Genomic DNA, 13,243 nt, shown 5'->3' with positions numbered 1-13,243 from the left:
CAGGACCCCCTCGGGGAAGAGAAACCCGAGGTTCGGTAGCCGGAGGCAGAGCGTCGGTCCCCGCAGCTCAAAGGCAGGCGCCGCCGGAGGAAGGTCCGGAAGCCGCCTTCCCGAGTGGAGCGGCCCGGAGAGCAGAGGCACCCGCGCCCCGAATCCCGCAGGCGGCGAGGAGGGAAGCACCGGCTTCTCGGCCCGCACTTGCACCTCGGCCGCCGCCGGCCGCCCCTCACCGCCGCGAACCTAGTCTCATGGCCCGCCTCGCGCTCACTCCCAGAAGCTCCGCCGGACTCCTGGGTCCCGTAGCCCGGGCAGCAGCGGCCTGGCAGCTCTTTGTTACCAGCTGCCACCGCTTCCGGGAGCGGGCCGGCGGCCGGCGAGCACCGGGAGCCGGGCGAAGGGGGCACAGTCTCAGGTAGGGGGACTCCCGAAGACCGCAGCGCCAACGGCGCCAAGAGCCCTTCCTGGTTACCCCCAGAGCTTCCCCCGGCTCGTGGGGGCCTTCAACGGAGCCCGTCGCGCCAGATTAAAGTCAACTCTGCGCCGCCAGCTGAAGCCACTCTTCGCGGAGAGCCTGTGGAGGGGTCCTGGTGTGGGAATGTAGGTGTCCATAGGGGATGCCTGGATGTCTCGGAATTGGATGAAGTTGAAGTCTTTCCCAGAGCCTGAAAGTTATTAATCAAACCTTAATTCTAAGGTTTGATTGTGCTAATTATTGGTTGCTAAGTCTGAATTTAAAAGAAAGAACGTCGAGTGGTTAAGGCATATCTACGGGCGCCCCGATTTTGGCTGACTGGAGAGGTGCACAGCGTGGACAGTCCGAAGGGTGGTCACGGGGTAAACCCGGGGCATGTGACAAGGGGATGGGGAGGAGGGAGGGGCAGGGGGAAGCGGGCGGCGGGAACGCGCTGAAAATCCGGAACCCCGGTTCTGATTTTCTTTCGCCCTGGTCTTTGCTGCCTTCTGGTTCTCTCCTAGGCGCATTGGAGCTAGGAGCTCAGTGCAGCGACGAACCGCGTGGACCTGAGGCTGTCCGGGCGGCCCCCAGCCGCCTGCCTATCTTTCTCCCTCGCCAGGATTCCTGTCTAGTCATGACGAGATTCTGGGTCTGCGTAGCCGGCGCTGGCTTCTTTCTTGCGTTTCTGGTTTTCCATTCTCGATTTTGTGCCTCTCGGGTGAGTTGGATAGTGAGGAAATGGCTGTCGGGTGTGTGGATAGCACTGTGGGGAGACGGTCTTGGGATGGAGGTGGCGTTGGTTCTCTTACTAGTTCATCTCAGAACCTGCACCGGGGGCCGAACCGCCGACGCGTTGCCTGTTTCTTAGCGTTAAAACGTGTGTAATATGGTACATCGCCATTTTCCTTATTTTCTCTTCTTTCCCAGCTCCCGTTACCTCTTCACTTTGCTTTTAAAATTTCCTGGAGAGCTGAGGAAGCCCTTTACCGGCTGGATGTGGATTGGCCTAAGTATTCAGAATACTTTACTGGAGCAACATTTGGTGTTGCAGTTGACTCCCTCGACGGATTGGTTTACGTAGCCCAAGTAAGTAAAATGGGGATTAAAAAAAAATTTTTTTTTAGGTTATGAATACAAAGAAAACAGTTTTCCTGTCTCACCGAACTCAGTAACTGTATACGTTTATATTACGCCAATTGTGGAATTAGTTTTTTGAGTTACAGTTAATACTTTGGTTTTGAACGCGATAGAGATTAATATTGTAAGGTTTTGTAGATGGTTTTTTAAACGTTACTAAATTCCTCGGTTAACCTATAATTTTTGTTTCTCTCTGCCAAAATAAAGATTGCTTCCTTAAAAGTGATCCTATCTAAGCAGTTATTTTTGTATACCTTCAGAGAGGGGATAACATTCCAAAGGTATTAGTATTCACAGAGGATGGATATTTCCTACGAGCCTGGAATTATACAGTTGACACACCTCATGGTATATTTGCAGCCAGTACACCACATGAACAATCCGTCTGGATCACGGATGTAGGAAGTGGTATGTGTAGTAATACCTATTAAATTATCTTGCTAGAAATCACATCTTTGCCCATGTTCTTGCTTGTCCATTTTAAAATCAGAGTGGCCGCATCTAATTGTAATTCCTTTAATCATTCGTGAAATCGCTTGTTTCTAAACCTTTATATTGTACTTCTGTAGAATCAAGACATTTAACAAGGAGGCTATAATTATTATGATCTTTCCTTTAAGTTGTCACAGGGCTTTTGCTTTTTAAAATATGAGTTGCTCTTCCTAGATTAGATCATTCTGAACTTCTTCTGTGAAGCAAAATAAGATGGAGATCTCTAAAAGCTAATGAATGGAGTCCTTGCTTTTCGTTTTCCTTTACCACTTCTCTTTCGAAAGAAATTATGCTGATAACAGAAGTTATAATAGGCTAAATGCCTAATAGTTTTAAACAGATCTCATGTGACAATATAATGAAAAATCTTTGACTTCAATTCTTGCTATGGAACCACATACTTTAAAAAGTGAAAAAAAATTATTCCAGGTGAAACAAAAGAGAGAGAGAGAGTGAGATTATGCTGAGAAACCAGAACTGTTTTCTTCCCCAAATTAGAAGATCTGCACAAACTGCTGGTAATGTTTCTGAAATCCCACTGACTTCAGCATGTCTGAAACCTTCTTCTGTCGAATATTTTTAGTAGAATGTGCTGCAAAGTAAGCAGAGTTGAACTTAAAATTGTGAGATACGTTTTCAGAGATAACTGTTTGCTTGTGCTTGTGGCTTAAGACAAGATGGTATAAGAGATAACCTGGTATCATCTTAGGATCTCAGGAAGGAAAGAGATCTTAAAATATTTCTAGTCTTACTTGTCCCAGTTATGTTCATGGCTTGAAGGTCCTTCTGTTTCCCCACTTCTGGCTAATTCAGATACTGTTTTGGAATTAAAGAGGTCTCAGTTTTTGTAAGAAGTGCCCTTACCACATCTGTTCTCAGAACCCAAAAGATTTCTGAGCCTCAGCCCCATGACCCATTTATTTAAAGCTGTATTTTGGATGGTAAGATTTTGGTTAACCCCCCAAAATCTAAGTTATCTCTGAGTTCATTGTTAGACCCTATGAAATTTGATTATTTTCACTTTTTTTTTCTTTTGGGATTCACTGTTAGAAGAGGCCATTACTTTTTAATTTGTTCCATTCATGTGACCCTTTTTTATAAAATACTTCATTGGTTCCTAGAAATAAAAAGAACACACATGATCTCTTCATTCTTTCCATTATAGGTTGTTTTTCCACACACAGATCTGAAGACAGTTTTTCTATTCCTTCCTATATTTCGAAGAATAAATTCTCTTCAGTAAAAACATGGCTGCATATCATAGCCATTAAAAAAAATTATTTACTGGTATTCTATTTCTTTTCCAATTCCTTAGAGACTTTGTAGTTTGCTTTCTTTAATGTTTTGTTCTCTTATTATTGCTACAGACTTTAGCTCAAGTCTCCAAAACAAGTATAATAATAAATACAATTGTCAAGATAGGATTGTAATGCAAGCTGATTCACTTTATTTCCAGAGAGCCCATTGTTTCCAATTTATCATTTGAATGCCTACCTGTTAGTTGGTCTTGGTATGCCTTCAAGTTGGTTTCTGGTAACTGCTTTATAGTTTTTCCCTATTTGTTAATATTCCACATTATACTTTTGCTTGTAAGATAATTTTAACTCAAAGAAGTTTCAGTGTGAGAAGATAAGATACTGGTGATTTGGAAAGATCTATTTCTTTCTTAGGAAAGAAAAGCTAATGGGTTGAATTTTGTATTTGTTTCCACTAGGAGAAAATGTAGCTTTAAAAAGTCAGTATTGTTATAAACCAATGTTACTGCAATAAAAAAAAACTTTAAAAAATTAACAAAGAATAGATATAAATCACTTTTATAAACAAATAAACAGAAGTTTGTATTATAACGAACTTTTTCAGTCACCCACTGAAATTGGAGATCTGCCCATGAATGACTGGAATAACAGTTTTCAAATATAAGTTGTTCATTTTCCAGATCCTTCTTAATTTCCTTATACAAGGTGATAAGACTAAAAAAAGAAAATGGTGTACCAGTACTTTTACATCATGAGCCTTCTGTTTAAGGAGTCCAATTTTTTTTTTTTTCAGTTTTCTTTATTTGAATTTAGAATCTTACTTTGGAGTACCTGAGGTTTTAATTCATGAACAGATTTGGCTATAACTAATGAAGCTCTATTGCTTGTCAAGTATAACATTTAATTATCTGAGCCTTTTAACTTTTTGTTGCTATTCTGTTAAATTTTTGCTCTCAGCTCACTTGAAAAATGTGAATGTTTGTACAATGGTTATATTTTTGAAATGTGCATGTCTATCTTTATAGGACTCTACGGTCATACTATTAAAAAATACAATTCCTTTGGTGATCTTGTTCAAGTTTTGGGTACCCCAGGCAAAAAAGGCACTGGTTTAAATCCCCTGCAGTTTGATAACCCTGCAGAATTATATGTAGAAGACATAGGGGATATTTACATTGTGGATGGAGATGGAGGACTGAATAACAGGTTGATCAAATTGTCCCAAGGTACGTGGCTTAGTTTTGTATGGTATTATTGCAATACTTTAAAACTGAAGGAACTTTTTGGCCAATCCAATATAAGAATGTTACTTAATAAGTTGGATTTAATTTGTCTGATACTCAGTATAACTTCAGCCTTTGCCTCTATCTTCACATTTCCTTCTTCTCTGTGTGTCTCTTTGTCTCAAATCTCCTCTCCTTTCTCTTATAAGGGCACTAGCCATTGGATTCAGGGTCTGCTCTAAATCCAGAATCACCTTATCTCAATATCCCTAACTTATTGTAAATAGGGCCTTTGCAGATACAATTAAGGTCACATTCACAGCTCTGGAGATTGAGACTTGGACATATCTTTTTTTTTTGGTGGGGCTGGGGAGAGGGACACCTTCAACTCAGTACAGGGGAATTAAATGAGACGACCTATAGAAACATAATTTTTAAGCTCAGGGGAATGGTAATACCAAATAACAGGTTGGTTATAAGGGGAACCAGTTTCAGGACGAGCTTGACATGAACCCTGAACAGTGGTTTTGAGTTATGAAAAATTCAGGTGGAAACAGTCATTAAAGAAGCAGATTAATTGCTTGAAACAGGGAAAGAATTTTTTTAAGCATACAAATTAGTCAAATGGATGTATAAACAGAAAGCCAGGAAAACATAATCAGCTGGGGGTATAACTGAACGGTTTGTAACTTATGACATAAAATATAACATGTAAATGCATAAGGTATTCTGTATGTTGTTCTGACCATATATGTGTACCATTTATAGATTTCATGATCCTTTGGCTACATGGAGAAAATGGGACCGGGCCTGCTAAGTTCAGCATTCCTCACAGTGTTACAGTGGATTCTGATAGTCGGGTAAATATACAGCATCGCTGTGGACGGTCTGAATATATGGGGGTGGTGCAGACAGCATGGATATATGGGCACATGGGATATATAGGCTTCGGGTTAAGACGGATGGCCATACGTGGCTCTCTCGCTTATTGTAAGCTCTGCTTAAAACAAAGTATTTAACTTTTCTGCATTTGAGTTTCTTATCTGAAAATGGGGTTTTTAATATTCTCTTCTTTGAGGTCCTCTAAGTCCTCAATGGGAGTGTTTATGAAACTAATGAAAATAAACATTCATTCTCTCCCCCTCTTCTTTTTCCTTTCTTTGGGTTCCCAGGTGTGGGTGGCGGACCGAGGCAATAAAAGAATTCAGGTGTTTGATAAAGACACGGGGGAGTGGCTAGGAGCTTGGAATAATTGTTTCTCCGAAGAGGGACCTTCTGCAGTCAGGTAATCGTTTCTTTTTGTTTTAAAATGCTTGTTTGATTTGGTTTACGTTAAGTTTCTCTGAAGAGCTAGCTGAAAGTTTAAAACATTTACTGTTAATTTTTATCAGGGAAAAAGGAGAAGGAAAGGAGTTTTCAGAGAACATGTAATCATATTTCAAATCCCAGGCAGTGTGAATGCGGTTAAGCTCCCAGCACGCTGTGGGATCCAAGTATCAGAGATAATAAAGGCTGGACCTTCCTACATCCTCTGCCCTCGAGATGCAGTTTATTTTTAAACAGAGAATGAAAATAAAAATCTTGAGTCTATAGTTTCAGACCCAGCCTGACACCGATTCTCCATTAGTTTCATCTCTGTGTAATATTCCAATATTGTTCATTTTAAAAACATAAGCTAATCTTTGGTTAAGTCTGTCATCACAAATCTCTTGTTCCCTGCGAAGCAGAATCAGATCAATTTTCAAGCCCCCTTAAAAGAACCCTTCAGCAAGCAGGTCCTTACTGTTGTGTAGCACTGTAGGGGATACACATGTTGAAAAAATAGACATTTATGTTAACTTTGCCCCGGTTGATTATGTGACATGTCTTCCTCCTTAGATTTACTCCAGACGGGAAGCACTTGATTGTAGCCCAGCTGAATCTGAGCCGCCTCTTACTCGTGGCGGCACCCCCGGTAGGAAGCATTGGCGACTGTTCGGTGATCAGCACGATCCAGCTGGCGGATCAGGTCTCACCTCATCTCTTAGACGTCAGTGGGAAGACTGGAGCCATCTATGTAGCAGAAATTGGAGCAAAACAAGTACAAAAATACGTCCCTGTGAATAGCTATTTCTCTTCATTCGATTCGTAACTGTTTCTTTCCCTGAAGGTCTTTCAAGTGGAAGTTCAGATTCTCAACTTCGGGGCATTCTTGTGACTTTGTTTCACACATGAGTGCATAAGGATACTTTAATGAAAGAAATGTAACTCTAATGAAAAATGGGATGGGAAAGCGGGACTAAGGTGATAACCCAGTAATTTGCCCTATAGACTCATTCTCCCTGGGGGGCGGGAAACACAGGAATAAAAATGGGTTTGCAGGATAATTTATTGAATTTCACATAAACGACACAAACCTTCACTTTATTCACTTAGTAAAAAATGAACTGCTTGAGGGATGGGGTCAGATGGGGTCTTGATTAACGAGAACCCACAGAGTGCCAGGTCCTGAAGATTCAGGAATGAGGAGGCAGGGTTGTCTGTGTGCCTCTGAGTAGCTTACAGTCCACAAAACACGGCAGCAGCAACGCACCAGGGAAGTAGGACTTGCAGAAGGAGCAGTGTTATGTCTGAATCCTGGAGACTTTGCAGGGGAGTCCGGTTGAGCTCTGACTTGAAAAACAGGAGGAGAGAACGACCTCCAGGTACAGATGTTAAGAAAAGTGCTCGCTTGCTGTGAACCTTGGTAGACTTTGTTTTACAGGCCCAACTTGGCTTTGGTCCTTTAGCTGTAGGGTACGTAGTTTCATCCTTTAAGTGTAGGAATAAAATGGCTAGCATCAAGGACTTTACCGAAAGGGGTTTTTACAAATAACTGGAACGGTTTTTAAAGGTAGCGTTAAAAGTAGTTCCCCTCAGAGCCGCCCCCTGCCTCCCTCCCTCCCTTCCTTCCTTCCTTCCTTCCATCCATCTGTCTCTTTTTTCCATGAACTCTGTCCATTTCTAACATTTGTCTACCTCAAGGAAGTTTTAGAATTATTTATGGGAGAATGTGTGCCAAACACTTGGAGCTATTAAGATGAAGAATGTCCTGCCTTTCTATGTCTATGTCTCTTTTTTACCCCTTTGAATATTGGCCTCCCAATTGAGACCATTTGTTCAGTTTGTTCTAGTTCATTCTAGGTTTGGAAGGAACCTTGCCGTATTACAATCTTTCAAATCATTCTTTGCCTTTTCTCGTATCAGCCTCCGTCTTTATCTCAGTGTTTTACTGTAAATTGTACGGTAAGTGAGAGATCTTGAGCTGACTGTCTTCATTACCTGCTACGACTGGAGTCTGTTTTCCAGACCTCAAGGAACTTACACTTTTGTCATATCCTGATGCAGTTAGGAAGGTAGATCTACCAACAGGAAACTCTCTCCTGTGTTCCAAGGCCATTGCTGTGTGTTTGTGCCACTGGTCAAGCTGTGTGATCTAAGTGAGCTGCCTTAGTTTTCTCTTCAGTGAAATGGGAACATCATTGCCTTTCCTCCTTCAGGAAGGCTGTGAGGATCACATGTGCAATAGGTACAAATGTGCCCTTTGAAATCTGTAGCTCCAAGTACATTGAAGTCATCTTATTAGCAAGGGTCCTACTAAATGTGCTATTTACCTGATACCAGCTATCAGTTTTGCCTTAATTTTGCATTTATTGCTTTTTTTCAAAACGTATCCTCACAAATTTTATGCAGTTTAGCCAAATCGACTTGGATGAAAGGAAATAATTTAAGGTTTTACTTGTTTTGTTTCCAAGCCAGGACAAGAAGTGCAAATAAATGTCTCTTTGAAAGAATATAGGTTAGATTTTGTCATTTCAAAAATGTTGTATTTAACTTTGTTTTATACCAGATTTTTATAAAACTTGCTGAAAGTATTGTTTCCATGTGTCCTGCTAAAAGTGTTTATTTTATTAGCATACTTGTAATCATGGTATCTCACTTTTTTCCTTTGGATTAATTGGTTAAATTAATTGAATGAGAAATGTGTTGTATTTTCTATTAAAAAATAAAAATAAAAGTTTTGGAAAGAATGCAATATTGTCTGATTTTCCAATTAAAGCTTGATTTTATTGTTATAAAAGCAGTCTGTAATTTCTTATTCCATTGAAGGATTTCAGCAGTCGTGAAATCACAGGTTGAGAGTATATCCTCTTCATTCACAGTTGAAGTGAGGGCTGAAGTGTGTAAATATTGCTAGAGGTTGCTTAGAAGGCTTAATGTGGCTTTTTTGGTGGGGGGGCTCCGTTGGGTCGTCGTTGCTGTGCGCGGACTTTCTCTAGTTGCAGTGAACGGGGGCTACTCGGACCCCTCTGCGGTGGCCTCTCTTGCTGCGGAGCACAGGCTGTAGAGCGCAGGCTCAGCAGTTGTGGCGCACGGGCTTAGTTGCTCCGCTGCATGTGGGATCTTCCCGGACCAGGGCTCGAACCCGTGTCCCCTGTTTTGGCAGGCAGATTCCCAACCACTGTGCCACCAGGGAAGCCCCCTTAATGTGGCATTTAAGATGGTGGGTGGGTACAAATGATAGTAATGACTAGCTAACTGTATATTTTTGCATTAGAAATGGAATCTCTACACCTCTACTTTCTAGATTTATTCTGGAGGGAAAGGGGTAGGGTGTTCTAAGTTAGAAAACCAAAGGCTATAGGTATCTTTCTTAACCTCCACTACAATACTGGGTCTTTTTTTTTTTTTTTTTTTTTTTTTTTTTTTTTTTTTTTTTTTTTGCGCGGTACGCAGGCCTCTCACTGTTGTGGCCTCTCCCGTTGCGGAGCACAGGCTCCGGACGCGCAGGCTCAGCGGCCATGGCTCACGGGCCCAGCCGCTCCGCGGCATGTGGGATCTTCCCGGACCGGGGCACGAACCCGTGTCCCCTGCATCAGCAGGCGGACTCCCAACCACTGCGCCACCAGGGAAGCCCCAATACTGGGTCTTTAAAATGGAACATTTGTCCATCAAAGAAACCATGTATGCAGTGTGACGATAAGCGAAGGAGACCTCTATACTTTGTGCTCATGTCATATAACAGATTAAAAGACAACTTCAAGCAATGTGGCTGTTAAGCTAAAAGCAATCAAGGACTAACTTTTGTTTTGCTTTCGTTGGTTTTAAAACATTGGATTTTAAAGCAGGATAGATTGGATAGTCAACATTGGAACGGAACTCTTTTTGACTTACTTCACTCTATGACAGACTCGAGGACCATCCAAGGACAGAAATAAAGACGCAGACATAGAGGTTGGACTTGAGGACATGGGGAGGGGGAAGGGTAAGCTGGGATGAAGTGAGAGAGTAGCACTGACATATATACACTACCAAATGTAAAATAGCTAGCTAGTGGGAAGCAGCCTCATAGCACAGGGAGATCAGCTCGGTGCTTTGTGACCACCTAGAGGGGTGGGACAGGGAAGGTGGGAGGGAGATGCAAGAGGTAGGGGATATGGGGATATATGTATACGTATAGCTGATTCACTTTGTTATACAGCAGAAACTAACCACCGTAAAGCAATTCTACTCCATAAAGATGTAAAAATAAGTAAATAAATAAAAGTGGAAACTCAGATTTTTGCTCCTCAGACGCACCAAAGTAAATCAGAATCAATGAAGTCTTTTTTAAAAAGTCAGAATAAATCACATGTATTTATACAACAAAAATGTACGAAACAACAAATGTATGAAGACAATTAGGCAAGCTTCTTCTGCCCTAGCAGTTCACTATCTAGGTGGGAAAACAAGCCACACAAACCCCCTTTATTTTTCAGGCTCTTTCTGGAAGTGCCCTTTGGTACTTGTGTTACATTCATGATACAAAAGAGGGCAGCAGAGTCCAGCTTATGATGTGTTTCTTGGAATCAAATGTGGACATCTGTTGACTTTCTTTATACTTTGCTTAAAATCTGAGGCTATAGTGTTAACCACACATAATTTTTCTTCTTTTTCTTCAGTTTGCTTACATCTTGAGGAAATTGGCTTATAGGTGACATATTTTCCAAGGGTTGTTGGAACTTTCTACTGTTTTCATTGGACATTGCCATGTTTAAGAAAAAAAAAAGGTGAAATCTTTTCAGTAGTTCAAACTGACAGCCAGAAGTGAATAACCCTTTTTAAACATTTAAAACTGTAACCTGAAAGGTGTATTTAGTGCAATAGAAAATGTATTTGTGTTAGCAGGGAATTATTCCTTTTCTCCCTACTAGCTTTTTGTTGTTTTAACAATTTTGCTCTGTGGCTGTTGACTCTTTTACAGATGAGCAAAATGGCTTATTTACAAAGAGACCAAGTCATTTCTCTACCACGCACTTACCCATAGAATCCCTGAGTTTAAGTAAATTAATCCTCTGAACATTTAATGACATGTAGATACTCTTTGTATGTAAGAACTGAGTGGAATTTGAACAATGAAAAACAGCACTCTTTGAAACTTTTGTTTCTTCCATTGTAAACAATGAAATTATATTGTCATGATTTAATTCTGCTTCAATGCAATTTGTAAAGAAAAGACACCTTGTCATTCATGAAACAAGCATGCTTTGAAATGAGCATGTTTTAGGTAGGTTGAGTCTTTTGAATAAAATCTTTTAAAAGGTAGATCAAATTGTCTGTGTCACAACAGGTTCATATCCTAAACTTGCTTCTCAGTTTTCAGCCACTTCATTCTCAAGAAAGAAAATGTTAGTAGCATGGTGCATATCTCAGATTTATTCTTTACCAGAATTGATCACTATAATGTGTTATGCAAACTTTTTTCCCATAGGACTTTTATGTATTGGTCACAATCACCAAATTTTTTATAACATTTTTCTTCATAGTACGTGTACAGGAATATTTTAATGTTTTGATGTTTACTGTGTTTAACTAAATACTAATTTTTACTTAACTAAAGGGATTTAGGAACTAATTATGTATACGTTTGTTTTTAATCAACACTAATTTTAAAAATGTATCCAGTTTTTTTCTTTGTGGGGTGTGTGTGTGTGTGTGTTTAAGTGTGTGTGTAAAGGGCATTATGCCCAAATAGTTCAGAACAACTGTATCAAAAGAATTAACTGCAACTTACCATGGCTAAATGTAAATTATATGCATTGAAAGAGTCATGGAAAAAACCTGATTTGGCAACAAATTGTCTGAAAAAGATTTAGAAAGTTTGTTGACCAAACATATTACAGCCATGTTAAGAAAAACTTGTTGCGGGCTTCCCTGGTGGCGCAGTGGTTGAGAGTCCGCCTGCCGATGCAGGGGACACGGGTTCGTGCCCCAGTCCGGGAAGATCCCACAGGCCGCGGAGCGGCTGGGCCCGTGAGCTGTGGCCGCTGAGCCTGCGCGTCCGGAGCCTGTGCTCCGCAACGGGAGAGGCCACAACAGTGAGAGGCCCGCGTAAAAAAAAAAAGAAAAACTTGTTGCAATCTCAGGTAACATTGATGTAAATATAATGGCAAGATTATAGATAAGATAGTCTGTGATCCTGGTAAGCAGAGCTGAGATCTTGAAGTTTCCTTTGGGATGCAGCATTTTAAGGGAGAATGCCACAAATAGACTCTAATCCCAAAGCAGGGGACCAAACTAACATGGTGTTTGGAAATAATTCTGAGACTCTGACAGGGTGATCATGTAGGAGTAGAGTGAGCTTTCCTCTAGAATTAAGACAATGAGCAGAAATAAGAGAGGGGCCAATTGGCCCAGCCCAGTGGAAAAACCTTCCAGTGGAATGGACTGTGTTAATGCTGGGAGCGGTAAAGCTCAGTGGTTCAGAACTTGAAACCTGGAGTTAGGTCGACCTGGGTTCTGATCCAGGCCCTGCCACTTAACTTTCTGTATTGTTTTGAGATTCTCTGCTTCATTTTTCTCGTTCGTGAAATGGAAATAATAGTATTTTCCTCATAGGATTCTTGTGAATACAAATAAGATCATGCATGAAGAGCATTACACCCATTCTCTGACACATGGGAAGCACTCACTAAACCTTAAGAGATTCACTTGCAGTATTTAAGCCACAGATGGGCAGCCATGCCACCTTTGGGCAGAGATTCTTACACTGGGAAGATGGTGAGGCCAGATGACCTTCCCTATTGTATGATTCTGTATTTAGTCGCAGTATTGAAAACTGAAGGTGGGCTTCCCTGGTGGCGCAGTGGTTGAGAGTCCGCCTGCCAATGCAGGGGACACGGGTTCGTGCCCCGGTCCGGGAGGATCCCACATGCCATGGAGCGGCTGAGCCCGTGAGCCATGGCCGCTGAGCCTGTGCGTCCAGAGCCTGTGCTCCACAACGGGAGAGGCCACAACAGTGAGAGGCCAGCGTACCGCCAAAAAAAAAAATACAATAACAAACAAACAAACAAAAAAACTGAAGGTATAGTTGTAAAAAGCTAAGTTATCTGTCATTTAGAAATGGCCATTTTTTAAAGACAGATTTTTCACTTTGCATTAAAGCTATTTATCCATCCAACAGGTACCTACATGCCAGGTACCAGGAATACAGTGATGAACAAGGTAAATTTTCTGGAATTTACATTCTACATGGGGAGACAGAAAAGTTTGAATGGAAAAATTCTGGTTAGAATATGTGGTACATATGAACCCTTGACTGGCTAAATAAACACCCATTCCTTCCAGTTTTCTTCTACGCTGTGAAATATTTCAACAACTGTCAACCATTAAACAGTGTCATT

At 41.2% G+C, this 13,243-nt stretch overlaps 1 protein-coding gene across 2 annotated transcripts; it reads left to right on the top strand.

Moving 5' to 3' along the window:
* Positions 1-1,088: 1,088 nt before the first annotated feature.
* Positions 1,089-6,693, top strand: NHLRC3 (NHL repeat containing 3; the record flags this gene model as incomplete). Of its 2 annotated transcripts, XM_079721997.1 has the most annotated exons (7): positions 1,089-1,166; positions 1,382-1,540; positions 1,852-1,999; positions 4,365-4,565; positions 5,331-5,422; positions 5,735-5,847; positions 6,441-6,693. In XM_079721997.1, the coding sequence occupies 7 exons, from the start codon at positions 1,089-1,091 to the stop codon at positions 6,691-6,693; spliced, it is 1,044 nt and encodes a 347-aa protein (XP_079578123.1). The 2 variants fall into 2 exon arrangements, with proteins under 2 accessions (XP_079578123.1, XP_079578124.1); XM_079721998.1 differs by lacking the exon at positions 4,365-4,565.
* Positions 6,694-13,243: the final 6,550 nt, after the last annotated feature.

This window comes from Hyperoodon ampullatus (assembly GCF_949752795.1).
Source record: "Hyperoodon ampullatus genome assembly, chromosome: 16".
Lineage (NCBI taxonomy): Eukaryota > Metazoa > Chordata > Mammalia > Artiodactyla > Ziphiidae > Hyperoodon > Hyperoodon ampullatus.
Note: the sequence above shows the minus strand (reverse complement) of the source record. Positions and strands in the feature narration are given on the sequence as shown.